This window comes from Acomys minous, assembly GCF_964271855.1.
Source record: "Acomys minous genome assembly, chromosome: 10".
NCBI lineage: Eukaryota > Metazoa > Chordata > Mammalia > Rodentia > Muridae > Acomys > Acomys minous.
In genome coordinates, this window is record NC_140491.1 from 92,856,485 (window position 1) to 92,882,543 (window position 26,059).

The following is a 26,059-nucleotide window of genomic DNA, read 5'->3' on the forward strand; positions in this document are numbered from 1 at the left end:
TTTATTTGGCTTGTTACATGAGGAAATAATTATTACTACATGAATAGGAGAAGTTACACGCAGAACGGGCTTTTTGGCATTTGAACTAATAACTTACAAATTAACGCACCATGTTGTGAGTATGGAGATCCAAGGACAAATCGTTGGAGTCTGTCCTCTCCTCTTGATGTATATCCTGGGGGCATGGGCTCAGTTTGTCAAGCTTCCAAAACAGGGGTGCAGAGACTCAAGTGGGGTCCTTGTGGCCCAAGACAGGGTTCTCTTAATATTTTCTCTAGTCATCTGGCTTTATTTTCATAGAAATTCAACTGGCTTGATAATAATTAATCGAATTATAGGGAGCAGTTTTGTTTTATTTTATCTGAATTGAAAAAAAATTTCCTTATCTTGAATGAGCAGAATAATCTGCATTTTAAGAGCAGCGACCACGGCTGGATATGCTGGTGAACACCTGTAAGCCCCAGCCACGTGGGGACAGTCCAGGCTGCATAAAGAATTCCAAGCCATCTTATAATGCATGGATAGACCCTCCCGCAGAAAACCTGAGAGCTCCTCTTCTTCAGTGTGTGTATATATAATACGCATATGTTAACTTTTTCTTTCTTTCTTTTTTTTTTTTTTTTTTTTTTTTTGGTTTTTTGAAACAAAATTTCTGTGTGTAGCTTTGGCTGTTCTGGACTCACTTTGTAGATCAGCTGGCCTCAAACTTACAGAGATCCACCTGCGTCAGCCTCCCAGAGTGCTCGGGCACAGATGTGTGACACTGTGCCCGGGCTTTATAAATTAAAAAAAAAAAAAAAAAACAAGTTGTCACCCATGCAGTGCAGGCTGGGTCTAGGACTCACTGTTAAGCCTAGGATGGCCTCCTGCGTCCGTCTCCTGAGTGCTGGAGTCATAGATCTGGGTCAGCACAATGGCTCAATCCTTGTTGTTTGTGGTTTCCAGGGTATGAATTATACATACTAGGCCTTTTTTTGGAAAAAAAAAATGCACAAGAATTTCTGATTTGGGCTGCTGAGTTATGCTATTAAAGAACCAAGAAATTTAGGGTGATTATGCCTAACTTTAATTATATTTCTACTAAGTTTTCAATAATATAAATAATATACCATAAATATAGGAACTCTTTATCTTTAACTTTACAAATTTGATGGGGGAAGAGCCTCTTACTAAATAAAATCTTTGAAAAATACCATTCCCATTGAGCATAGTAGATTTATCTAAACAAGATGCTAACTTCCACTAAGCAGATGTTTTTGATTACATTGATTTAAACTGACAGACCACAAAAGAGTATATTTCTCTCATGAGAACTGAATAATAAATATATACTTTTAAGAAAATGCACAATGGTTATAAAGTGTTATTTTCCCCTTTCATGTGATATCTATAATTTTAAATCATATCTGAATGGTTTGATGCTATTGGGTAAAATACTTCCTTCTGATTCCTCAAATTGGTTCAGATAGAGAGTTTGGGAATTGCTACACGGTGTTAGAAACAATTAAACTTTGCTATATATAAAATTCTAACAAACAATTGTGATATTGGATTTGAAATCAGGCGTTCTGCGGGTAAGTAGCTGGGACCTACATGAAGAAATAAAGCCTACTCCAAGATAGCTGCTCCGGTGACTGCATGTGTGCTGTGGGACTAGCAGTGGGAATGTCTCCATAGTCCACTGTACGCTTTGCTAAGTTGACATTGGCGATGTGTGACCTGAAGCCATCCATCTGCTGTCTCTCAGGTGAGCCTGGCTTATGTGGAAGCAGCAGACTACCTCACAGAGCCTGTGAACAGGGAGCCTCCTTCCAGAGAAGCTCAGCTCATGACTTTGCAGAACACTTCAGAATTTGACATCCTTGTTATTGGAGGAGGAGCTACAGGAAGTGGCTGCGCACTCGATGCCGTCACCAGAGGTGAGTCCTCATGGGTGACACAGGAGAACACTGTGTCTTCCCTCCTCATCGTGAATGCAGACGGTGTTGTGCCCAGGACCTCACTCGTCCCTTGCTGGTCCCTAATGGTCCCAACTTGGTGAAACACTCTTACAGTTTTCAGAATCTAGGCACCCAGCAACAGTTTTAAAAATTAAATATCACTATAAATAAATATTTTATTTCAGCAGGTTTATTTCAACATAAAACTTTATTCCTGAAAATTTAGTTGTGTAAACCTCATAACCTAAGTATTTTTCTGTTTACTCTGAATCATGGTAAATTTAAAGTATAGACACACCAGAGTCTACTCTTGTTACCTCACTGACCCCTGTCTTCATAAAATTTCATGTCTTCAACCACAGTGCATAATTTGAGCGAGGTTATACTCGTATGCTAAAGCAGGTGGGAAAAGCAGTTTCCAGTTATCACAAGGCAACTTGAGCTTAGCTTTCTGGCCAGTCTGGGCAGGAGAGTGGAAAGGGGACTGCTTTATTCAAAGGAATTAATATCTACGAGGTGACAACTTTCTGTGCCAAAGAAAATCCTGTGTCTGGTAAGAGTCAGTCAGGAAAGTCCTTTTTTTTCCTATCTTCAGTTATTTTCCCAATTCATACAAAAAAATACATAATCATTCTTTTAATTTTAGTTTTGCAATTGTTTGGAGTGCTTATTGCATGCATAGTTGCATGCAAGGGACTAAAGGAAAATGCAAAGGTGACCTATAGTCACAGCCTTTGGGGAGCTTTTGTGCACAATCACATTATAGAGAATGTGTATCTCTCAATATGGTCAGGCATTATCAATATACAAGTAGTTTTGTGCGTGTATGTATGTGTGTGTTTGAGATAGGGTTTCTCTGTGTAACAGTTCTGGAATTCCTGGAATTCGCTTTATAGACCAGGTTGGCCTTGAACTCACAGAGGTTTGTCTGTCTCTGCCTACTGAGTGCTGGGATCACAGGCATGTGCCACCACCTCCTGTCTAGGATGGTTATTCCTATCGACAGCGATCAGGAGCAGAAAAGCTACTAGCACATGTAACAGTTTAATAGTCAAATATTGCTTCCCGAGAGGGATCTGGCCTGAAGAAATATGCAGGCAGAACTTCATCGAGTTAGTGCATGAGGGGGGCGAGTAGGGGATTTAACCCAGAGCAGAGGGGCCAGCAAGAAAGATTGTGAGGGAAGAGCAGGCGAGGCAGGAGGTGTGGCAGGCGAAGGCTTTAATTTCCTGATCAGGCCTCTTGAGATCTCGGAGTTGAAGAAAGGGTTGCTAACTTGGAAGGAGCAGAGAGTGGGCACAGGCTCTCCGCAGACACAGAGAGACAAATGCTGTGGTGACATCAGATCAAGAGGGCCAGCTACTGAGAGATTTCTTTTTCCTTTTCTCTGTTTTTCTTTTGTGAAGAGAGGAGGAACAATTCAGTTCAGGTCAGAAGCTTCATATGTGAGTCATGAAAGAAGAGAAGGGGCAGACCGCTCCCAGGGACAGATGAGGAAGGGGCTGGCCCAGGTGCGCCCTAGTTTGCAGAGGGACATGAAGCTCCTTTCCCAGGGACAGAAACGGGCAAGAGATTCCAAAACAGAAGAAAGAACTGATCTAGAGCAGACAGAAGCACCGTGTGATGTCCCACGGATGTGTCAGGAGGAAGAGACTTCACTGCTGAAAACACAGCCACTGCCTTAGAGACAAGACAATAGGGGAAGGGGGTTCTTTGTCAAAGCTGGAAAGTACAGATTGTTATCCATGGGGGAGAGACAGGATGGAGATGTGTGAGTGTGTGTGTGTGTGTGTGTGTGTGTGTGTGTGTGTTAGAGTATGAAAGTATGCACACGTAGCATTACCAAGAAACAGAGGAAATAGATGGTAGACTAGAGTCCACAACTGAAAATTGACCAGATACCAATACTAAAGGGTTCCATAGCAGCGGAGGAAGTTGTTCGAAGACAGGTCTGGAGCTGAAGAAGGCAGGGTGGCCGACAGGAGCAGCTGGAAAGCCAGCTTGCCTGGAGGACCGTGAAGGAGTTCGAATGAAACAGCCACCACAGGCTTCTTCTTTTCTCCTTTTGAAAAGTGTCACCCGGTCTCTTTTGTCTACTTTCTCTGTCTATTTAAAAACACAGACAAGACCAATTGCAGCCATGCTTCTAGAGAGTGCTTCTTTGAGATACCAGTCCATTGAGCGGTGTTTCCGTGTACCACATGGCTTTGTGTATAGTGTTTTCGTGTATTGCGTTCATTCTTGTTAATGGGAAATGCTGTTTTACTTCTTTTCACTAAGTGGCTGAAGTTCTCTTTATTTGCTTCTTTTGTGCGTGTTGTATGAATGTGTACATCTGTGTATGATCTGCGTGCGCGCGTATGCACATGCATACAGAGAACAAGGTGATGGTGAGTCACTTTCCACATACTTGTTTATGGGGTCAACCAGCTTGGCCTCAAACTTTAGATCTTCCTGACGTAGACACCCAACTGCTTGGATTTCAGGCATGTGTGTGTGTTTGTGTGTGTGTGTGTGTGTGTGTGTGTGTGTGTGTGTGTGTGTGTGTGTGTGCTGGATACTAAATCTGGAGCCTTAGGCCTGCTAAGTATATCACTATTGAACTAATACTTTCAGACTCATTTTTTCCCCCTTACTTAAAACATGTTGTAGGAGAGGTTCCCCCCCTCCCTGGCCATATCCATAGCTCCCTAGAAATAATGACTCATGAGACCCAATTATTATTTTACCAATACCTAGGCAATATAGCTAGTCTCTTCTCTGACTTAGCTCATAACTAAAAATAGCCCCTTCATACTAATTCACACTCTTCCACGTGGCTGGTTACCTGAGCTCAGGTACCACGCGTCCATCCTCCTCACATCTTGCCAGCTGGGAATCTCAAGCACCTGGCTCTATCCCAGAATCTCTTCTGCCTGCTGGATGTCCCAGCTCTTTTCTGCCTTCGCCATAGGCCATAGGGTTTTTTTTTTTTAATTGACAGGTGTTGCATCCATACAATGCACAAGAGATTCTCCTACTAAAACACTGCTATTATGAGGTAAGTACCATTATGGACAAGCTCTGAGCACACAGGAGCTACAAGATCTTACCTGCTATGGTTTTTTTCCTTTGAGCGATGAAGTAGGCATTTCAGTAGTGAACAGGGCATTGTGGGTAGTGACACTGGTGACGATGAAAGTGACAATGGTTAGAGTTTCTGTGAGAATTTTTTTTTTAGTTGATATCTAATAAAATGATATACATTTAATATTTTGTGACATATTGATTGGCATCTTAGAATAATTGGCTGAATGTCTTTTCTAGGTTTATTATTTATAGATGGTATGAGCATAGAGTTTATAATTAAAGCATATAAAGGGGTGCTGAAGGTAGTCTCTGTTTATCCCCTTACTGTGGTTTCTGATTATATCAGTGGCCCTCTGAAGTGTGAAATAACGGTGGGCCTTTGGTTAATGAATTGCACATTGTTGTTGTTCATTCATGGAATTTGCTCTTTTATTATATTTGATGCTTCACTTAACAACAAATTTTGCTTTCTCTGTGTTTGATATGTTTTTACCAAATTATTCCTGATTGTATCCATTAATCTTTAGTCACATTTGACAAAAATAAATTACTGTGATCTTTTAAAGTTACCAGTAATAATTAGATTTTTCAGGGCATCAAAGTTTTGGGGGAACCACTAGATGGGAAAGGGCTTTTATAGAAATGTTTGCACAAGCTTTTAGATAAAATTCTGCGCCCAAATATAATTTCAGTAATGGATAAACAAAGGCTGTGGAGGAGGAGTTGTGGAGCCCTTATAAAACTTCTTTATTTACAGTCTCATCATCTGCATTTTTCTCAGGAATCAATTTTCATTTGTTTCATTTGGCAACATTATTTCATAAACATAGCATGCGCAGTTTGGCTTGGCTCGAGTTCTTCTGCAGGTCTAGGATCAATAGTAATGGCTTCACTGCTCCACTCATCTGTGGCTATTTCCTGGGCTAAGGTACAGCCACCAGGCCCTGGAGTCAGAGCTTTGCTGCCAAGGAAACAGAAACGAGGAGACTCTGATTAATGCAGTCCCTCCCTCAGGTGTTTCCTTGGCTTTATTTTATTTTTTTGCGACTTTTACCTGTGTGTATCTGGGACTACCCAGGATATTTTTGGTTTAAAATGTAATTTACAGAATTTAGCTTTATACTTCTGCTTAAATTGCAGAACAGACTCTCTCGCTGGAGAAGTGTTTAAGTAGTTGTCTTGTTTGAAAATGTATATTAGAAGGCCGGGCATGGTGGCGCAGGTCTTTAATCCCAGCACTAGGCAGGCGGATCGCTGTGAGTTTGAGGCCAACCTGGTCTACAAAGCAAGTCCATGACAGACAAGGCTGACAGAGAGACCCTGTCTCTAAAAACAAAAGCAAAAAACAAAATATGTATATTAGAGCCAGGGGTGGTGGTGGGCATGACTAGTGGCAGAAGGATTAGGAGTTCAAGGTTTTGAGACCATGGTTTAAAAACCTAAAAGGAAGGGGCTGGAGAGACAGACCGGGAGATGGCTCAGCAGTTAAGAACACTTACTGTGCTATTTTAGAGGACCTGGGTTCGGTTCCCAGTGGCTCCAAAGGATCTGATGGCCTCTATGCACTTCATGGACTCCTGCACACTTATAGTGCAGATAAACTCAGAAAGACATACACATACAACTAACTGTAGAGGGATTTTAATCCAGCAATGTGGCTACTCTGGATGGAATACAGACATGCCCTTAGCACACACCTTTCATCCCAAACCATGAAGGTAAAGTTAGTTGGTAGAAGGAAGCAGCCATGTTTGAAAGTGATTTATAATTGACAGGCAGAAAAAGTGACTGCTGTAAAATACTCGGGCAAAGTTACAGACCAGTGGAACAAAAGCAAGAGTTTAGAGATTGACATAAAGTTTTGCATACCGCTAAGGAGCATTAATCTAGTATGTGCCAAGGCTCTGGGTTCCAGTCTTAGCTTCAGCAAACAAAACCAAACAGCACCAAAAAATTTATCTGTAGCGAAAAGAAAAATAAATAAATAATAAGGTAAGACCATATGAAGCCTGGAAAATACTTAATATACCAAACACGGTTTGTTCCAAGTAGTTCATTTGTTTGTGATAGGGAGTCATATAGCCCAGACTGACTGCAAGCTTGCTTGGTAGCTGAGCAGGTATGGTGCCTGCAGAGGTCAGAAGAGGGCGTCAGACGCTCTGGAACTGGAGTTACAAGATGGCTGTTAGCTGTCATGTGGGTGCTGGGAATTGAACCTGGGTCCTCTAGAAGAGCAGCAGTATAGTGCTCTTAACTGCTGAGCCATCGCTCTGGCCCCATTTAACCATTTCATTTTGCTTCTCTTTTCCCCTTTTATGTGTAGGTTGATTTTGCTTCTTTTAATTATTGATGAACTTAGTTCTTTGACATTTTAACACATGTATGCAGTGCAGTGCATGCAGGGCGGGAGAGGTTGTTTTCTCCTCTTCCTCTCTCATCTCCCACCATTATCAACCCCTCCTCCTCCTCCCCCTCTTCCTCCACTCATTCATTTTTTCCCCAGATTTGTAACTTTTGGTTCTGCTCTTTATGACCCATTGTATTTAATCTGGGCCATCCGTGTCACCGTTGGATGGGGCTATCCATTGGAGCCTGGTGGGTTCACCAATGGCTTTATAGCTGTCTGCAGTGATGTCTCCTTTCCCTGAACCCATCAGGAAACATTCAGTTTTCTACTCTGTTCTGTTTCTAGATTTAGTTGCCACTGCCTCTCAGATCCATCGGGGACTTTCCCTGTCACTGAGTCTTCTGCCTTGTGTTGATCTTGACCATCTGCGGAGCTAGCTGAAGCCTTTGGCTCTGGTGGTGTGGTCTGGGCTGTATTTATCTTCCTGCATCCGGTGGTGACCCAGCAGATGGACCCTAGCCATAGAAAGTAGTCAGGAAGGGCTTGACAACTTCCTGTACAAAGCGCAGAGCCCTCCTTCAATCTCCGCTTTCCGATGCTGCTGAGTTCGTAGTTTCCCAACAGTAGGTTGTCATATTTCTTACCCTTCAGGACCGTCGTCCCAGATCATGAGTTCACCAACATAGAGGCACTAGGCATAAATATTTGCTGAATTACTGGTCCATGCAGTGCTCTTCTTAATTTTGTATCAACTATGTCTTTTAAATAATTTTGTCTGAATAAAGAATTCAGGAGTTATTCGAAGATGGGCATGCAACACCATATTAGCTAAATTTTTGTTACTTCAAGACAGTATGCATGTATGCATGTATGTACTCATCTCTCTGATGTGTCTCTGTGTGTACATGTGTATGAATTCTTGGCCACAGTAGGAGTGCTGGGATTACAAATTTACGTCATCACATGTAGCTTTTTATGTGGGTCCTGGGCATCAAACTCAGGTTCTCTGGCTCCCATGGTTAGAACTTCTACTTCTTGACTTAACGCCCTAACCCCCAGAATTTTATTTATAGCAGTATTTATGATAGCAAAATATTGGGGGATGGCTTAATAAATAGGGATGTAGTCAGTTATAGAAAATCAGGTAGATCTGTAATTGCAAAGAAAGTAGTCTAAGTGTGTTATAAATTGGAAAAATATTATGAAAGAATAGCATGTATATATTATATGCACAAGTGTACACAGGCTATAGGCTCTTAAGCACAGCAAGATTATGGTGATACATATGAAACATTTTAAATGATTAACCTGTTTTCATTAGCTATTGTATTATTTTCATCATTTTGTCTTCTTACATTGATTAATATTTCAGCTATTTTTATGATAACAAGGTGAAAAGAGGGCATGATAGCAGCACCTCTCTTATTTCTTGAGTATATATTATGTCATAAACACAATTTTGTGAGTTTAAAATTATATGTATATCTAAATAACATGTGTTAATGATACACTCTAACTTAAATTATACATTAGCTATATATTATGTTTCTTAATATGAGCACAGACAGAGGCATTAAAATAGCCAATATCTAATGTTTCAGATGTCTATGCAAAGTTAACATTCACTGTCAAAATGTCAAGCAAAGCGCTGGGTCCTGCCCTTGGCTTGCCAGGGTTACTGCACAGCTTCATACGGGCGTCATCTTAGAAAAACGAGCCCTTCTTAAGAACACTCGGCCTTTGGGGGAGTTTTCTTTATTAGTCATGGCAGTGGCTTTCAGAAACCCAAACAGTGCCCAAAGCCTTCTCAAGAAAAAGGGCCCCCTTTTTGTGTAAAGTCTCATCTTTTCTCGCACAGGTGGTGGATTTGGTGCTTGTATTTATAGTACTAAGGCGCAAGGGACCTTAACTTTTTGATTTGTATGTCATGGCTTTGGTAATAGTGATGACTCCTGATTTCTATTACCAAATATTAACAATCATATTTCTGAAATTTCATCCTAATAACATAATTACAGATATAGGGAATTTAAGGGAAAATACAGTCTTGCAGTACAACCAGCAAGGGTGAAAAAAGAAAATAAACCAGATGTTCAAAATACAGAACTGAATAAATAAATGTAATATTTAAAAATGCTTTGGAAATAAAATTATATACAATATTTATTGAGGTACAAAGTGTTTACAATGAACAGCATTAGTTGAAAATATTCAAATAAGCTATATGATTCCATTTTTTTAGTTCTACATTTCATTTTTATTTTTTTCTTTAATATATTTTATTAATTTATTCATATTACATCTCAATTGTTATCCCATCTCATTTTTTAAAAAATTGTACAAATGCACATGTAAATACTATATACACACATAGAAAATGTGGACATTTAAACGCCCAGATGTCAACTGTGGTTATCTCTAAGTGGTGTAATTACAGCAGAGTCTTACCTTGTTCTCTTTGCATCCCTGCATTTATTATATTGAGCATATTTTCATGCATAATAAGATAATCAGCAAACGGTATTAAATACACTTCTATTCCATGTTGTGAGAGTTAAATGTCATATCATTTCTCCCTTTATGTTGTAATTATTTCCTTGTATTCATCTGACTGTCTTGATCCATGAGTTGATGTAGTTGGCAATAGCTAGACAGTGTCACTTAGGCCAGAAGAGACAGAGCAGAGCTGTGTTCACTGCTCGTCCCTCGCTCCACCCAGAAGGTATGGATTCAGTGAGCTACCAGATGAGGTGAAGATGAATGAAAGGTAGATTTTTAAGTTGACCATATTCTTTAGAAATTGTCTTTCTGCTTGAGAATTCACTCCAGATTTTATTATTCTATCACTGCTGTGGGTCACCCTTTAAAACTAATAATAAAACCCTTAAATAGACTGATGCTAGCATTTGGCACGTGTTGCTGTTTTTTTTTTTTTTAAAGATTCATTTATTTATTAGTTATATAATGTCCTACCTGCATGTGTGACTACCCACCAGAAGAGGGCACCAGATCTCATTTAGGTTGTTGTGAGCCACCATGCAGTTGCTGGGAATTGAACTCAGGACGTCTAGAAGAGCAGCTAGTGCTCTTAACCTTTGAGCTATCTCTCCAGGCCCCTGTTTGGCAGTTTTGATTCTTCCCAACAGTGGTAAGGTTTATTGCTCTGTATTAATAAATTTATAAGTAACTTTAAAGCTGAAAAAGGAAGGAAGGAGAGGGAAAGAAAAAGAACTTTCTCATAAAAATCTTGAACTGGTGGCTGGAGAGAAGGCACAGTTAAGAGCACTGGCCGCCCTTCAAGAGGACCTGAGCTTAATTCCTAGCAACCACGTAGCAGGTACCAATCACCTGTAACTCCAGTTCCAGGAATCTGACGATGTCTTCTGACCTCCATGGCACCAGGCATGTGTGTGTGTGTGTGTGTGTGTGTGTGTGTGTGTGTGTGTATGTACACATACATGTATGTCTGTATGAATATGTACAGGCAAAACACTCATACACACAAAATAAATTAATCTAAAAACAGAAACCTTAAGCTTAACTATCGGTCTAGGATGTAGAGATCGGTCATTCTTCTCTGAAGAGCATCCTTTCCCAGCCTCCTCAGCCCTCAGCAAGAGGTTGTTTGCATCTTGGAAACATGTTTTTGATCTCTTCAAACATGTTTTACCTAAGAATGCAAAGCACAAAGATTGAGTGACACATCAAAAAACGCCATTCCGTTATTCTAAGAGGTTAAAGAGGCCCCCTCTTGTTTCACACTACCTTATCCTTAAATTGGGAGGCAAAGCTTTTAGTTTAAAATCTCTGGGGAGGGAAACACTAGACTAAGAAAACAAAACAGAAAATAAACAAAAAAAAGCAAGTCAGTGTCCAGTGATGTTCATTTATAATCCCAGCCCTGGACGCCGGTGTAGGAAGCGCTTCCAGCTACTCAGTAAGCTACACAATGAGTTATAGGGAAGCCGGAGGTACACGGTGAGATCTTATCCCCCACAAACAACATGCACGCACGTACGCACGTACGCACGTACGCACGCACGCACGCACACCGTAAAAACCCAAAGCCTCACTATTTTAGTTACATAATCAAAGAATGACGTCATAGAGTCAGCTGAGACTTCCGGTCACCCTTTGACTTTGTGTTACTTTCCCCCTTTATACTCATTCAGCCAAATTGTGTAATTCAGAGCACTTGATACAGGGGAGTAGTTGAAAATGGCATGGTTCTGATTTTTGGCCTTCTTTCCTTTTTAGTGGTTTAAACAGCTTTTAGGTTGCATGGTGACGTAATACACAGATTTGGCAGTCACTTTGGAGACTACGTTTGTTGTTTGCTTTGGTGGGAGGCTTGGTGATTTGGCAAGAGATAATAAGATAAGAGAGGAGGGCGTAGTGTGACTGATTGGCTTATTTTAAATTTTGTTGTTACTATGGTTTCTCATGTAAATACAGGAAAAAGCAGACCCGAGAGCGTGACATCAAATATCCTGGAATACCTGCTTGAGGTGGCTTGCTACTTCCTGGAACAGAACACAGAGTCAGTTAGAAAGAAAAGTCCACTCTGACAGCAGGGTCCTTGAGCCATTCTCTTGCTAGAGCTGTCCCCAAGGCAGGTCACTTCATTGTTGTGGCTACAAGCGGTTCCCTTGTCACGATTCACAGTAGCGCTTCCCCCAAACAATCTCTCAGAACATTGGGAAGAAAATTAAAACTTGCTTAAAAAAAAAAAAAATTGTTCAAGCAAGCCCTGGTTCCTGGAAACGGACATCCAGAACTGAGCTTGCAGGCCCCGATGCTTACTATTTTAATGAAACGTGCTAACTAAAACTGGTCTTAGACCTGCAGCCATATTTTCAGAGGCATTTTCCTTTTGAGGATATCCAGTGATTGCTGTTGTGGCCAACAATGGCCTACAGGACCGGATTCAAATGCCCCAGTGTGGATGGAAAGCCCCTTGTCACCTACCCTCATGAGACTCACACATACCCTCCTTTCTAGCCCCCAGTGACAAGCTGCCAGTGACAAGGCTAGGAACTTTGGAGCATTTGCCATCCATCCATCCATCCAGCCAGCCTCCCTCCATCCATCCTCCCTCCATCCTTGCCCTCTCCTTCATCCTTCCCATCCGTTCTCATCCTTCTCTCTCCTCTTCTGTGGTTTCACCACATAGCTCAGGCTAGTATGGAATTCATAATTCTGCAGCCTCAGCACCCCGGGTTGGGATTACATGTGATATTAGTAAGTTCAGCTGGCCTCTTTCAGCTGGCCTATGCCTTCCCCCCTCACTCACTCATCCATCTTGAGCAAGGATCTATGAACTCAGCTTTTGCTGAAGGCTAGCTCCCTCAGGAGTGATTCCACTGGGGGTGCTAGAGAGATGGCTCAGGTGTTCAGAATGGGTGCTGCTCAGGTTTGGTTCCTGGCACCCACATGGTGGCTCCCAACCATCCATTACTCTAAGGGTGGACACCTCTTCTGACCTCTGCTGTTACTGCACACATGTGGTACCTACCCATACATTACACCCAGGGACACACATAAATACGCATTAAAAACAAAATAAATGAGGTATGAAAAAGAAAAAAGAGGCAAACTCAAAGCAAACCCAACGTCACCATTCCTCACACAGGAGCTTTTGTTAACCAGTAAAGCCCTTCACAGATTTAAGTGGCCTAAATCAGAATAGGTGTATCATCTCATCTGGGAAAGTTGGGAGTTCACAGTGCCTGGGCCTCTGCTGGGCCTGCGGCTCTGAGTGTCCACTGGCAATGTTTCTTGGTGACTCACGTGGTGCTGGCAGGGTTGCAGTTCCCCTCGCTGTTGGACTAAGGCCTGGACTCCTCATGACCTGTCATCTGGGGCCTCTCGGCTTCTATGTGGACCGCATGACAGCTTGCTTCACTAGAGCAAGTGCCTGCTGGGTAGGGAGTGAGGTGAGGCGGAGAGGGTGGATTTACTGAATGTCGGAGGCGACGTGCCTTCAAGGTTCCTGTGTTCTTCTGGGGAGAGGGGATCTACACACAGACCATGCGTAAATGACGACTGTCTGCGAGGTCTGAGGACGCAGCCCGGAGGACATTTTGGGCTTCCCAACTAGGAAGCTGGGGTTGGACACCCTCTCCTTGTCCTCTCACGCTCATTTTCCTTCCTTTTCTGGTACAGGCGTCTTGATGCGATAACTGTGATGCTAAGGGTTTAAAGAGAGGCATGTTTTAAATAATGTGCCTCTGAAATACCATGTGAAAGTCAACTCCCTCGTCTGATCTTCAACTGAAGGGGGGGGGGGAAGGACTGATTTAGAATACCAAAAGTACTCTGTCGGACTCACTAAAAGTAAAGGTGGTAAAGCGTGTGCTGAAGAGGTTGGCAAGTGCGATTTTCAGTATGTGGGGTTCTGGATTCAGGCTCCGAATTCAGGTTCTAATCTGGAGTAAGACAAGTCTTCTTTGCTCTGAAAAAGGCCCTGGTGAGCCTCTATGATTCCTATTTATTTGCCTGAGCAAAGCCACTCTACTGGGGCCCATGCACACCCATGTCCAGTGTCCACACGCTGACTCTCAATATTCTTTTAAACTATGCACTATCTTGCTAGGCTCCTCTGTCTGTAGCACACCTGGAGCAAATTAAGCCGTAGTAATGCTTTGGTAATTTAAGAGTGTTGCAGAACTTTCTGCCACATATGTCTGAAAACAGTGATGTGGGTCCATAGCACTTGTGATTTCTGTACTTTTTCTAGTTAGGACATTGGTACTGTTTGAGTTTGTATCAAAAACCTCTATTTTTCCCCCTTCCTTCCTTCCTTCCTTCCTTCCTTCCTTCCTTCAAGGCTGGCGTAAAACTCAGAGATCCACCTGCCTCTGCCTCCTGAGTGTGGGGATTCCACCTAAATCTCTACTTTTCAGTCTTCATTGTTTTCAAATATTTTGTCCTTTTAAGATTACTTTGGTTTTATGATGACATTTTCATTCAAATTTTAAACTCTTAAAAAGTCATAAAAGCAATCCTTTGATACTAACTGGTTCTGAACTGAATGTCTGGGCTTTCTTCTCTCCTAGCTTTGTGCATCCTCATATTACCGTTGTAACTGGAATTCCACAGCATGTAGCTATTGCTTGCAGGAGTGACCAGCCCTGAAGTCATGTCTGTGGAAGCATACCAGGGGTTTTGTGACTTTTAAGAACTCATCTAGTGTATGACCCTAATCTATATAGCACTGCTGTTTGTATGCGGTCTTGAAGTGCTAAGGGAATCTCTGCAAGAAAAGAAATCAGAAGGATATTTTTCTCCCTAAGAGATTTGTAGTAGTCTTCGGAAAAAGGGGGTAGGTTGACTTCTGGAATGTCCCTATCTATTATTGTTCAGTCTCTTCCTAGAAAGACTATTATCTTTTAAAAACTCTTCTGTGTGTTTCTGCCTCTGTGTGTGTGTGTGTGTGTGTGTGTGTGTGTGTGTGTGTGTGTGTGTGTGTCTTGTCTCTCTATAAGAGTTCTAGGATGACACACATCCACTGCCTCCTCCACATTTCTGTAGGTTCTGGCCATTGAACTCAGGTCCTCCGGCTTGCATGGCCAGTTCTCTTCTTTCATCCCGTGGAAACTCTGACTTGCCTGTGTGCCCTACTTCATATCCACTTTATCACTGCTTCCTATATCCACCATATCCGCACCTCAGGCGAGTTTGCAGGTAGGAGCCAGCACACAGAAGGAGTCCAGTTCGGGTTTGTTGGTGAACGCATTACAGTAGCAGGCGTGGGGGTGGGGCCTGGGGGAGCAGTTTTCACTCAGTAAGGGGGGTGGTGGTACAGGTATGCATTCTGAAGACTCTGGTGACAAACACCCTTTGAATGCCATGTGAGGAGAGACAGTCCGGGGGGTGTGGGGGGGCCCTCCTTTGAGCCCCTAAATACACCAGAGAATCTTGCTGCTGTGAAATTGCACTGTAGTGTTTCCTAGGTGTGATTCATTTACAGTTTAATATGCTTCTAGTTCTGGGTTGACTTCTCCCTCAGGAAGAGCCTAAAAATCTCTTCATTATAATACAGACAGCGCGCTGCACTCTGAATACAAATTTATCCATGTTCAGACTAATTTTTCCAGCGATTGTCTCTACCCTGGAGAAGTGCCTTTAATGAATTACATACAAATTGTGTAATTTAAGGAGTTAATTTGGTTTTCTGGTTACACAGGACTGAAAACAGCCCTTGTAGAGAGAGACGACTTCTCATCGGGGACCAGCAGCAGAAGCACTAAATTGATCCATGGTGGTGTGCGCTATCTCCAGAAGGCTATCATGAACTTGGATGTTGAGCAGGTAATTGTATACGCTGGCTGTTAAACAACAATTGCCACCATGCTTTCTCTACCCAATTAAATCAGGCTTTTTTTTTTTTAATGCCTTTTAACATCTCTTCTTGTTCAAAAAAATACCTGTTTTAGAAGATGCTGCTGGGGCATCTTTCAGAAGAGGTGTGCCTGTTCGTTTTGTATAGTATTATGTTTATGGGTAGCCAGGGGCTTTTTCTGTACAAGCATGTCAAAGTAGCAGATTTACAGAATCACTTTCGGATGTGTTGCCTTTTCGCAACGGTGTGATTGGGTTTTTGCCAATGACCACCAAATTGCTACTTCCGAGCAGTTTCAGGGGAGCTATGTCTTAATGCCGATGGGGTCCCAAATTGATCTCTTAGCTGCAGCTGCAATCATGCACTCCTATTGTCACTGACATACTCTTCAGGAAAAAAAAAAAAGATTTGAGTCACGCTTTCTGTGTGTCACACTTTATTGTGTCCAGTCTGCCATCATTTGAAAACTGCCAAGGCAGTGTGGAACATGACATTTCCCAGAGGGGTGAAAAAAAATCAGCTGCCCTCCGTATCTGCTTTTCATACAGGAAAACAGAGCAGCGAGGACTTGCCATTGTCAAGTTTTGAGTCTGTCCCCCTTTCTCGCCTTGACAAGTCAGCTTTGAAACTGTCCCCTTTTCTTATGTTTTTCGTCAGCACCTGTGATGGATGCAAAGAAAATGGCACAGGATTCAGGATCCACTGATTTGGGATGTGTGCTGGCTTATTTTGTCAATATCTACAGCCATATTGTCATGTGTAAAATGAGTATTATAATAATAATAATGCTAGATCTTTAGGCAGGCATAACGAAGGCCGCATCAGTGAAGACAAAGGCCTCTTTAGCATCTGTGAAATAGCTGTCCAGGGCTACATATCATCTTTGTTGGATTTAGAAAAGGCGCAAGAACTTTCCATGAATTTGAACAATCTGTTATCTCTTACCTAGAGAAAACATTCAGGGGAACTGAGAAAAGGGACAATCCAGAGAAAGCAAGATAAATGGTTACAGTAATCTTGTAACTCAAGTCAGGAAAATATCTTACACCTGGGAACTCTGACAGCATGTTTTTCTCCTATGCAAATACAGTTAAGGTTTCTAAAAAATCTTTGAGGTTGACAGCATGATGTATTATTAGACATTTGATTAGGAGGGAGCGCTCCTCGCTCAGAGGTAGAAGGTTTCTGTATATCAATCAGTTGGCAGGGTGTCTATTTGCCATTTGAAAATATTATGATCTGTTACTGCCAAACTAATTTCCTCTGTTTTGATTTTTCAGTATAGGATGGTGAAAGAAGCCCTCCATGAACGTGCCAACTTACTGGAAGTCGCTCCCCATTTATCAGCTCCGTTGCCTATAATGCTTCCAATTTACAAGTAAGCCTTTTGCCATCACCTGGATGCGATGGGCTTGTCTGAGGTCAGAAGAACAGCTCGGTTCTCATGGAAACAAGCCTTCTGTGTGTATTTCTTAATGTGGTTTTAATTGGTACTAATCTCTAATCCATTTCAAATACTTTCTTTGGTGTATTTAAAAGTGTAGATTTTCTTAAATACTCTCTGTGGACCTATGTCTTAGGGCCAGATTTCGAAGGCAAAGCAGGCTGAGTTCTGTGTTTATAATTAATGGAATCTTATTCTAGTTTCTGGGAGTGCTTAGGCGAACAGCTGTGTTGACTCTAAGGCATTCGGATGAGGTCATGTGTGCAGCGTAAAATGCAGACTCCCCCCCCCACCCCCCACCCCCGCCCCCATATTATCCTGACGCAAAATCTGAAGCTACCGTGTAGCAACTCAAAATCCAGCTAGCTTAGCTGTACTGGGTCATTTTTCTTGTCTAAGTTAAGGTAGATAAAAGTTATCTAGGACGTGCGATTACACACGATCAAAGCCATGCCCTTCATGTTGTCCTGAGTGGAAGATAGAAGAAGGTAGGGCCCAGAAACATGAAAACATGGACTATATAATTCTTCTGGTCACCTGGATGGCTTGAAACAGCTTCAGCCACCTAGTCCTTGTTTAGTTAGAGATCTCTGAGGGCTTCTTCGACATGGGTGTAGAACGTACAGCAGGTGAGAGCCATGGAGATGATTATAAACTCAAGCTGATTCTATTCTGCACGGCGGCAAGGCTGGTGCCGGCAGCAGCTACACAGCACTACCACCCCGTAGGGTTTTTTTTGTTTTGTTTTGTTTTTGTTTGCAGATCACTACTTCTAGGTATAACTTTGCTTTTCCTAAATGGCTTTTCTTGTAATTTAAGGTGACATTCTATAATGTTATACTGTGCTTCTAAAAAAACAAAAACCACCCCTCTCTCCCTGCTTATTGCTGTAGGTGGTGGCAGTTACCTTATTACTGGGTGGGAATCAAGATGTATGATCTGGTTGCAGGAAGTAATTGCCTGAAGAGCAGTTACGTCCTCAGCAAGTCCAGAGCCCTCGAGCATTTCCCGATGCTGCAGAAGGACAAGCTTGTAGGAGCCATTGTCTACTATGATGGTACGTGATATTTTCTTTTCTTTGTACAAGATGTTTTTCTGTCCAATTATGACTCCCGAGAGTACGCTGAAGCTTATAATCCATCCGCAGTGAAATAGGTTTGCATTCTTGCTTTTAATGTTAACCTTATGCAACCAACAAATGTACCCACACAGGTAGAGATTCAACGTTGTTCTAGTACTGGCTGAAAAAGTACCCACAATGCTTTGCTTCTAATCTTTGTTTAATTAGTTAAGCTGATCTTTCTTTCTTTCTTTCTTTTTTTTCTAAAGATGTTCTAGAGCAGGCTGGCCTGGAACTCGCTGTGTAAAGTAGTCTGGCTTTACATTTGTGACAGTTCTCCTGCCTCAGCCTCCAAAGTGCTGGAATTACAAGTGTGAGCTGGGATACCTGGCTATTTGTATTATATATTCTTTTCCCTCTTTTATTTCTACTTGTGTCTTAGGGTTACAAATTTCACCCCGCCCCCATGCCACTCAATTTTTTCTGTGGTTGGCAGTGAGTATTCGCCTTATGAATATATTATGATGTTGAAAGCAGCTGAGGATCTCTTAGGTTTGCCAGATGAAACCTCTATTTTCAAGGGGTTATAAACCTAGGGAAAAAACGCCCCTTGGGCTGAAATTGACATGCTTTTGTTTTGTATAGGGCATATCATTCTTGGGCGTATAATTTATGTGCTGAGGGGGGGAAGAACAATGCATCTGGTAAACCAAACTTTCCTGTCACACTTCTAGCTTGCTTGCTGGTAGGTGTTTTCTGACTGACTTTCCCTAATGTGCATTTACTGTGTGTTCATTGTGAATGCATTTGTGTAGGTGTGTGCACAATATAATTTGGACATTTCTGTGTGAGGGAACTAAACACTGTATTTCCAGAGAGATCACAGTCAACAGCAACAATACAAATGGTATGAGCAAAGCATTGGTGGATCTTCATTGGTCATTTTAAAGTGTGTACAGGACTAGAAAACAAGGCAGGAATATTGATTTGTAAGAAACTAGGTGGACACAGGTGATGGTACATGTTCAAAAGGGGTTGAAATTTGATGATGCAAAGACATCTTAGGCTCTGAATCTCAATGATCCCTTCTCATTGTGTGGCCTTTATACTTGGTCTTAGGTACTTACATTATTAGCACAAAGGAATGTGTCTGTTGTGCTGTTTTAGAATATTTGATGAATATGTTCTATATTATATTATGTGATATTATATCTGCCTTTAAGGTCATCCTTCCTTTTCTCTTTCTTTTCTTTCTTTCTTTCTTTCTTTCTTTCTTTCTTTCTTTCTTTCTTCTTTCTTTGTTCCAGTGTTACCTTTCTGAATCAATTTAGCTGTCTGACAGGCTTTTATATATAAATGGAGAATGTATGTGTGCAGAGGGGGCAATAGGGACCAAGCTTAAGAAAATGTCCTAGGAACAAAAGTATTAGAAAAATGTTAAGGGTCTTAGTCAGACATTAAAAGCTAGAAAATTAACAGTTTTCAGGGCCTTTCAGCATCTGAGACACCACAGGGGGGGCCACTTAACTACTTTTTGGTGCCCTTGAAGGAGCCTCCATGTTAAAGGACAACCTTCACTGGGAATCTGCTTTCTCTGCCTCAGACCCTTAATGTTAATCCATTGTGGTTTATTGGGTGATTACAGCAAAGAGGTTTCTGGTCCAGGAGGAGTAGGCATTCTGTAAATAGCATCCTGTCTAAACTCATGTGGAAATGCTTGTGGCCTTGGCCTTCTCTTACTTCTTCCTCCCACACAAATCCTTTCAGGTTCTTCCTGTCTTCTCTGACATGGCACGTGTTAGGTACTGAGTCTTCTGTACATACTGGGATTACCCGTTGAAAAGCACTAGTGTCATATCTGGGCTCATGGCTGCCTTAGCTTGGTGTTATCATGAATTATAGATTCTTACTGTGTAGAGTCCAGGGAAATCCTGTGTTTTGTAAAGCAGAGGAAACATTATCTTACCAGAATTAAGAGGAAGAATTCCTTGAATTCAAAATGAATTGACCTTCAGAGTTCACTATAGGCTAAAGAAATGGAAGTTGAGGGAAACTTATTGAAAGCTTTCTTAAAATAATTTGAAATTGATGTTTGTACAATCTTAAGTCTTTGAAGAAATAAAAGCTCATTCCTCTGGCCATTTGAAACAAAATATGTGCCGTTTCACTTTGTTCTGAGACTTTTAAGGCTTCAATATGTAATATTTAATGTGAGGCCAATGAAAGATGTGAAAGAGTAGAGTTGTTTGTTCTCACAGTATGTTCACAGATTATGGCGATTCCTGTTTTAGCTAGTTTGGTGTCATGAGCAGACTAAGTTTCGCCGTGAAAATAAGGAGGAAAGAAACACCAAGGCAAAGGTATTAAATGAACCAAATAACATTCTCAGAAAGAAAGAAAGAAAGAAAGCTCTATTCTTTGACTCAAAGCATTTTGGAGAGAGAACAATCTTTTTGAACCATGACAAACCTATGTTCATACTTCATAAGACAGAACTTTCATTACTGAGGTGAACTAATCTCTTATTCATAAGTGACCATTATGTGGGGCTATGCACATGGCTCACTAGCTAAGAGCACTTGCTACACAAGCGTGAAAACCTGAGACCTCTAGTACTCAAGTACTCTAGGTGAGGCCTGCGTACCTGTACTCCCAGGGCTGGGAGGTAGAAGTGGGTGTGGGCAGAAACAGGGTTGCTAGGGCCTGCTTGGCCAGCCAGCCTAGCTCCCAACTCTCCAAAATAAGAAGAACAAATAAACAAAAACTTGGCTCAGTGAGAGACTCTGACTCAAGGGAATAAGGTGGAAGGAACAGGAAGATCCTGATGCCATGCCACACACACATGCAAAGAAAGAAAAGAACCATTACAGTAAAGAATAGAAGACAACTCAAGCCATTTCAAAATGAATTCGGGCTTGTAGTAACTTTAAAAACAATACCTAAATTCATATACAGTTACCTATTTCAAGGTAAACAAAAATATTTTTTTTGGTAATTTCTACATAAAAAGACTATGTAATTTCTACATAGACTCTTGATTGATGACGTTTTGAATGTCAGAAGATTTATTACCTACAAACTCTTATTAGTAATACATTGTAGATTTATGCCAGCACTAGTATGAATATGATATTTTAGAAACACAGTAGCACAGACCACTTAGCCTTGCCATGAAGTTAGTCTAGAATTTGAGGTGACAACCTTTAAGGTCTCTTCACTGAACTGTTGTAGCTTGAAGGTGTTCATTTTGAAGAACAAATTGTACAGCTATCAGAAGATTTTATTTTTATTTTATTTTTGAGACAGAGTCTTACCTTGTAACTCTGGCTGGTCTGGAATTCACTGTGTTAGACCAAGATGGCCTTGATCTCACAGAGACCCACCCACCTTTGCCTCCTGAACGATGGAATTAAAGGTCTGCACCACCATGCCTGGCTCAAAAGTTTTAAAATTACATACAGCCATAGTTAGTCCTAGAAATATTCTGATAGCTTCTGTACATGATTAAGGCAAAGTAAATTTTCCTTAAAAAGTTCCTTCTTGTAGTAGAATAAATTTTTCTTGCATTTTACTTGTTTTTGTTTTCAGATACATGTTCTTATTATGTAGTCTAGGCTGGTCTTGAAATCTCCCTATTCCCTCCCTTCCCCCCCATCCCCTCCCAACCCCCCTCCCCCTCCCCCTCCCTCCTCCCTTCCTGCTGGTTTGTAGATGTGCCCCACCACACGTAGTTCCCCATACTTTCTGATGTAATTTTATGGGCTATTTTGTGTATGGCATTAGTGTGACCCACTGTGGCATTTCACTGGTAGCTGTTAAGAGACAAACTGATTCATGTGGAGGAAGAAACTCCCAGGCTCTTAAATGCAGACGGAGTAAATGTCAAAGTTTCTCGGTAAAATCCTTATGAAACGAAAGGATCCAAGTCACATACCCGATTTTCCTCCAGTTACAATTTCTTATATTCTTTATTGAAAACTTGTAACTCGTTTCCCAGCTTTCTCTCTGCACCATTTCCCTGTGTCTCCTTTGTGCTCCCCATCCGCTAACTACTGGAGTCTTACTAGTTAGGTCCTGGCTCCACTGTGTGCACTAAGGGTTACCAGGTAGAAAGAGAGGGGAACCAAGCCATGCTCCAAGAGAGAAGGAAGGCATAGGAAATGGCTTGGCATTCTCTTAGATTATGTGACTGTTGCTGGGACATAGCCTTGTTCCCAGGAAGGTATTTTGTTGTCTATGAGCTTTAGTCCATTTTTCCAGTTGCTCACAGTGGTGCTACATCCTGGTGATCCCAGAACATGGGAGATGGAGGCAGCCTGATCCGGACAGGAGTTCAAGACCACACTTAGCTACATACTCAGTTCTAGGCCAGCCTGGGTTAGATGAGACCCTGCCTTTTGTGTGTGTGTTTGTGTTTTGAGACCAGTTCTCACTGTGTAGATCAGGCTGGCTTAGAACTCACAGAGATCCCCCTGCCTCTGCCTCTTCAGTGCTAGGATTAAATGGATGTGCTACCACACCCAAGATGGTGCCTTAAAAAATAAAAATTCCAGACCCCCAGAGTGGATTCCTGGTCCACTCTAGTAGGACTGCAGTCATCTGATCCTGTGCATAGAAAATGAGATTTAATTAAAAATCATTAAATATTTACAGCCATCAAATAACCCCATTAAACGTCTGTAAAACGAAATTGGAGAATGAAATTATAGCTTTAAATTTTTCCTTTCTGCCAGTCAATACACAGACAGAGAACAGGTCTGTTACTATATATATATAACAATGCTTGTTAGTATTCCTTACACTCAGATGAAAATAGCAACCCTAAGAAATTGTATTGTCTTCCCCAGTGTGAATAAAAGTTGGTTACATCCTTGTTTCAAAGGGGGAATTAAAGACTATCGTTCACGAGAATATTCATTTTTATTCCACTTTAAAACTCACAGCATACATAGATGAATTCAGCTGGTGAAAGAGCAAAGCCAATTTAATCTCTGGCTCCCCTGAGGTAAATGTAGTTCACGGTCCTGCCCCCACCCCAACCTCAGCCATAATCCCTGGCTCCTGGAGGTACAAGTGCAGTGAAGTGAGGAAAATTCTGCAGCAGGATATAATGATCCAGAATGACAGGGACAATAATGACAATGAATTTCATGTCTCCCAGTCATGAGCTGAAGATGCTTGACTAGGCTGACGTATACAATTAAATTGTTACAGGTACAGCAGGAGATTGCAGTTAGCTGTGCGCTTTGGGGAAATGATGCCTCGGGCGAGAGGCAGGCTGTGGAATCTAGCCCCTTTCCTCAGGAACAGCCCATTACTCCTTTAAGGCATGCGCGAAGACCATATATACTTTAATAAAAGAAAGCCCAAGTTAAAGACAGGTCTTTTAAGGTGTTGATCTACTTTGAAAGCTTAGAAGAAAATCAATTACTCAATACTGCTAAGGTGGTTTTTTTTTTTTTGGCGGGGGTGGGAGGGTGTCTTATGAAGCAAAGGAGTTGGGCTACTTGGGTGCTACCCACATTAACGCAAAGAGACACATTGATGTCTCCAGAGTAATGGGGGTAGGCTGAATAGATAGCCGAACATCACAGGTTCATGATCAGTTCCCAATGCCTGTTTTTAAGTCTGGGCTACCTCTGCTGTTTAGTGCAGCTCTTTAAAGTGGAGTGTTGTCTCCCAGGAGGAGTGGCTGAGCCTCATGCGGTACACAGAGTCATCTACGATGTTTCAGGCAGAATACACTATAACGTCTTCTTAAATTTTTACTACCAAAGTCTTCAGAAATGTCTACTTTTATGTCCTTCAAATGTGCAAAGCGCCTGACACAGTGGTCCGTGCTTGTGGAATAATAATTAACCGTAACTATCAAGGCTACCTATTGACAGTCACTTCGCTTTTGAGGCACTCGATTTTTCGTTTTTGTTTTATTTTGATTTTTTGATATCTGGTTTACTTAAAGGTTTTCAAAGCAAATGTGTTTATGAAGAGAAAAAGTGACTTTGAAAGGTAAAAGTTACCAATAGCCTTTTATTTCTCAAGGTCTAACTGGTATAAGCTTTGACTGAGATAACCGAAAAGAATACAAGCTATTTAACAAGAAGGTTATTGCCTACGTCTGTACTACCCTGAATGCACCCAGTCTCATCTGCACTAGAGGGATATCATCTTGGGGACTCAGAATTGTCAAAATTTGGTACAACACAACAAAAACTTGTGGATACTATTTTTACTGTAATGAAAAAAATTAATAAATCCACTAAGTTCTATATGCAAATAATCCCCATAGTTTTGACCATTTTCAAATTCTTACTATAAAGTTTAAAACTGCACAAATATTAACACACATAGCATCTCATATATATATATATAATTTGCTGAGACTAATAACTAAGAGTCTGGAAACTACGACCATCCTGGAGCCGAGAATATTGCCGATCCATTGATGCCTTCTGCACTCGGTTCTTCTCCCTGTTTCCCAGCTTAGGGATCTTTCTCTTTTTAAAAAAAATCTTAGCACACACACATTTTAAAGTAAAATACTATTTTTGTTTTGTTTTTAAATCTTATAAAATCATTATACAATGGGCTGTGAAAGGTGATACAAACCCTCTGCAGGGCAGTGGGATGCACAGTGTGAACCAGATTCAGACAGGGTCATTGTATATGCCCCAGAAAATTCTTGCACATGTTCACCAGGAGATAGGCACAAAAAGAAGTCATCAAGTCGCCATGTCTGGTTGAAAAAGAAAAATGGAAATGAGGAAAATATCCATTGAAAGACAAGTGAATGATTTACTTCAACTCACATAATGGAATTAAGCGAGCATTGAAAGTGAACGAACGATGACTGGGCTGAACAATGTGGATGAGTCTTAGAAACAGGCTGGTCTAGGGTGCTTAATGTCACTGTGGAGAGCTGCTTTGCAAATGTAACTGTATTTTGACTGACACACTGTTGATGGATGGACTTAGGCTATGATACCTACCTTATAGGCTGTTTTGAAGTTTAAACAAGCTAGTAATTGGGAAAAGCTTTATAATGAAGTAATTTTTCAAGTGTTGTCAAATCTGGGTTGGTTCTATGGTTACCCTACCACATTTCTAGTTTTCATTTTAAAGCTTCTGAAGTGAGTCTTAGTTCTACCAGCATCCACTCATACGTTATTTAAATTTTCAAGATCTTTCCAAAAGCAGTTGCCAAACCTTTTTAAGGGAGAAACCTTGTGCCTATGATCATGTTCCAAGCAAGTGATAATGTTTGTAATTTCAGGAATTAAAACAAGATATTTTCAAAGAAAATTTCTTTAAAATTATTTGGCTTTCAGATGACAATATAAAGCATATTTGTTTTCTTAGCATTTTGTCCATGTACAATTCTACACTTCTAAATTAACCACATTGTTGTTAATCTTGATTTCCCACTGTCCTCTTTCCTGTTGCATTTCTCTTCTTATTTTCCGTGGGTTACATAAATGAAGCTGACATCACTGCTCATATAGCAGGCGATTTTTTTTTCTTTTGCCCTCAAATGCTGCCTTTTTGCTATTCAGTGTATCTGGATACCAACTAATGCTAAATGAAATTTGACATATACCCCTAAGAAACAAAAGTTATAAACTGTGGCTTCAAAGGAAACCTTGAATAAATAGGACACACTGTGTCCACCCAGGCTAACATCCAGCATATGCTGTAGCTTCCTGAGGACGAGGGCGAGCACCAGAGCCCCCAGGAAACTTGGCAATTGTTTATTGCTCACTTGGCAAGCATGTATTTAAATACCAGGCTTTCATTCTCTTACGGTTGTTTTTGTAAGAATTCCACAGAAGTAGACCTTACAGGGTATCACACACTG

At 41.2% G+C, this 26,059-nt stretch overlaps 1 protein-coding gene across 3 annotated transcripts in view; it reads left to right on the plus strand.

Moving 5' to 3' along the window:
* The window catches only part of GPD2 (glycerol-3-phosphate dehydrogenase 2), a 159,827-nt gene that overhangs the window by 52,356 nt on the left and 81,412 nt on the right, over positions 1-26,059 (plus strand). For all 3 annotated transcript variants that reach the window (XM_084800261.1, XM_084800262.1, XM_084800263.1), the window contains exons 3-6: positions 1,748-1,919; positions 15,545-15,669; positions 16,981-17,078; positions 18,038-18,201. In XM_084800261.1, the coding sequence (XP_084656387.1) occupies positions 1,748-1,919; positions 15,545-15,669; positions 16,981-17,078; positions 18,038-18,201 (559 nt within the window). The remainder of the gene's footprint in view (positions 1-1,747; positions 1,920-15,544; positions 15,670-16,980; positions 17,079-18,037; positions 18,202-26,059) is intronic.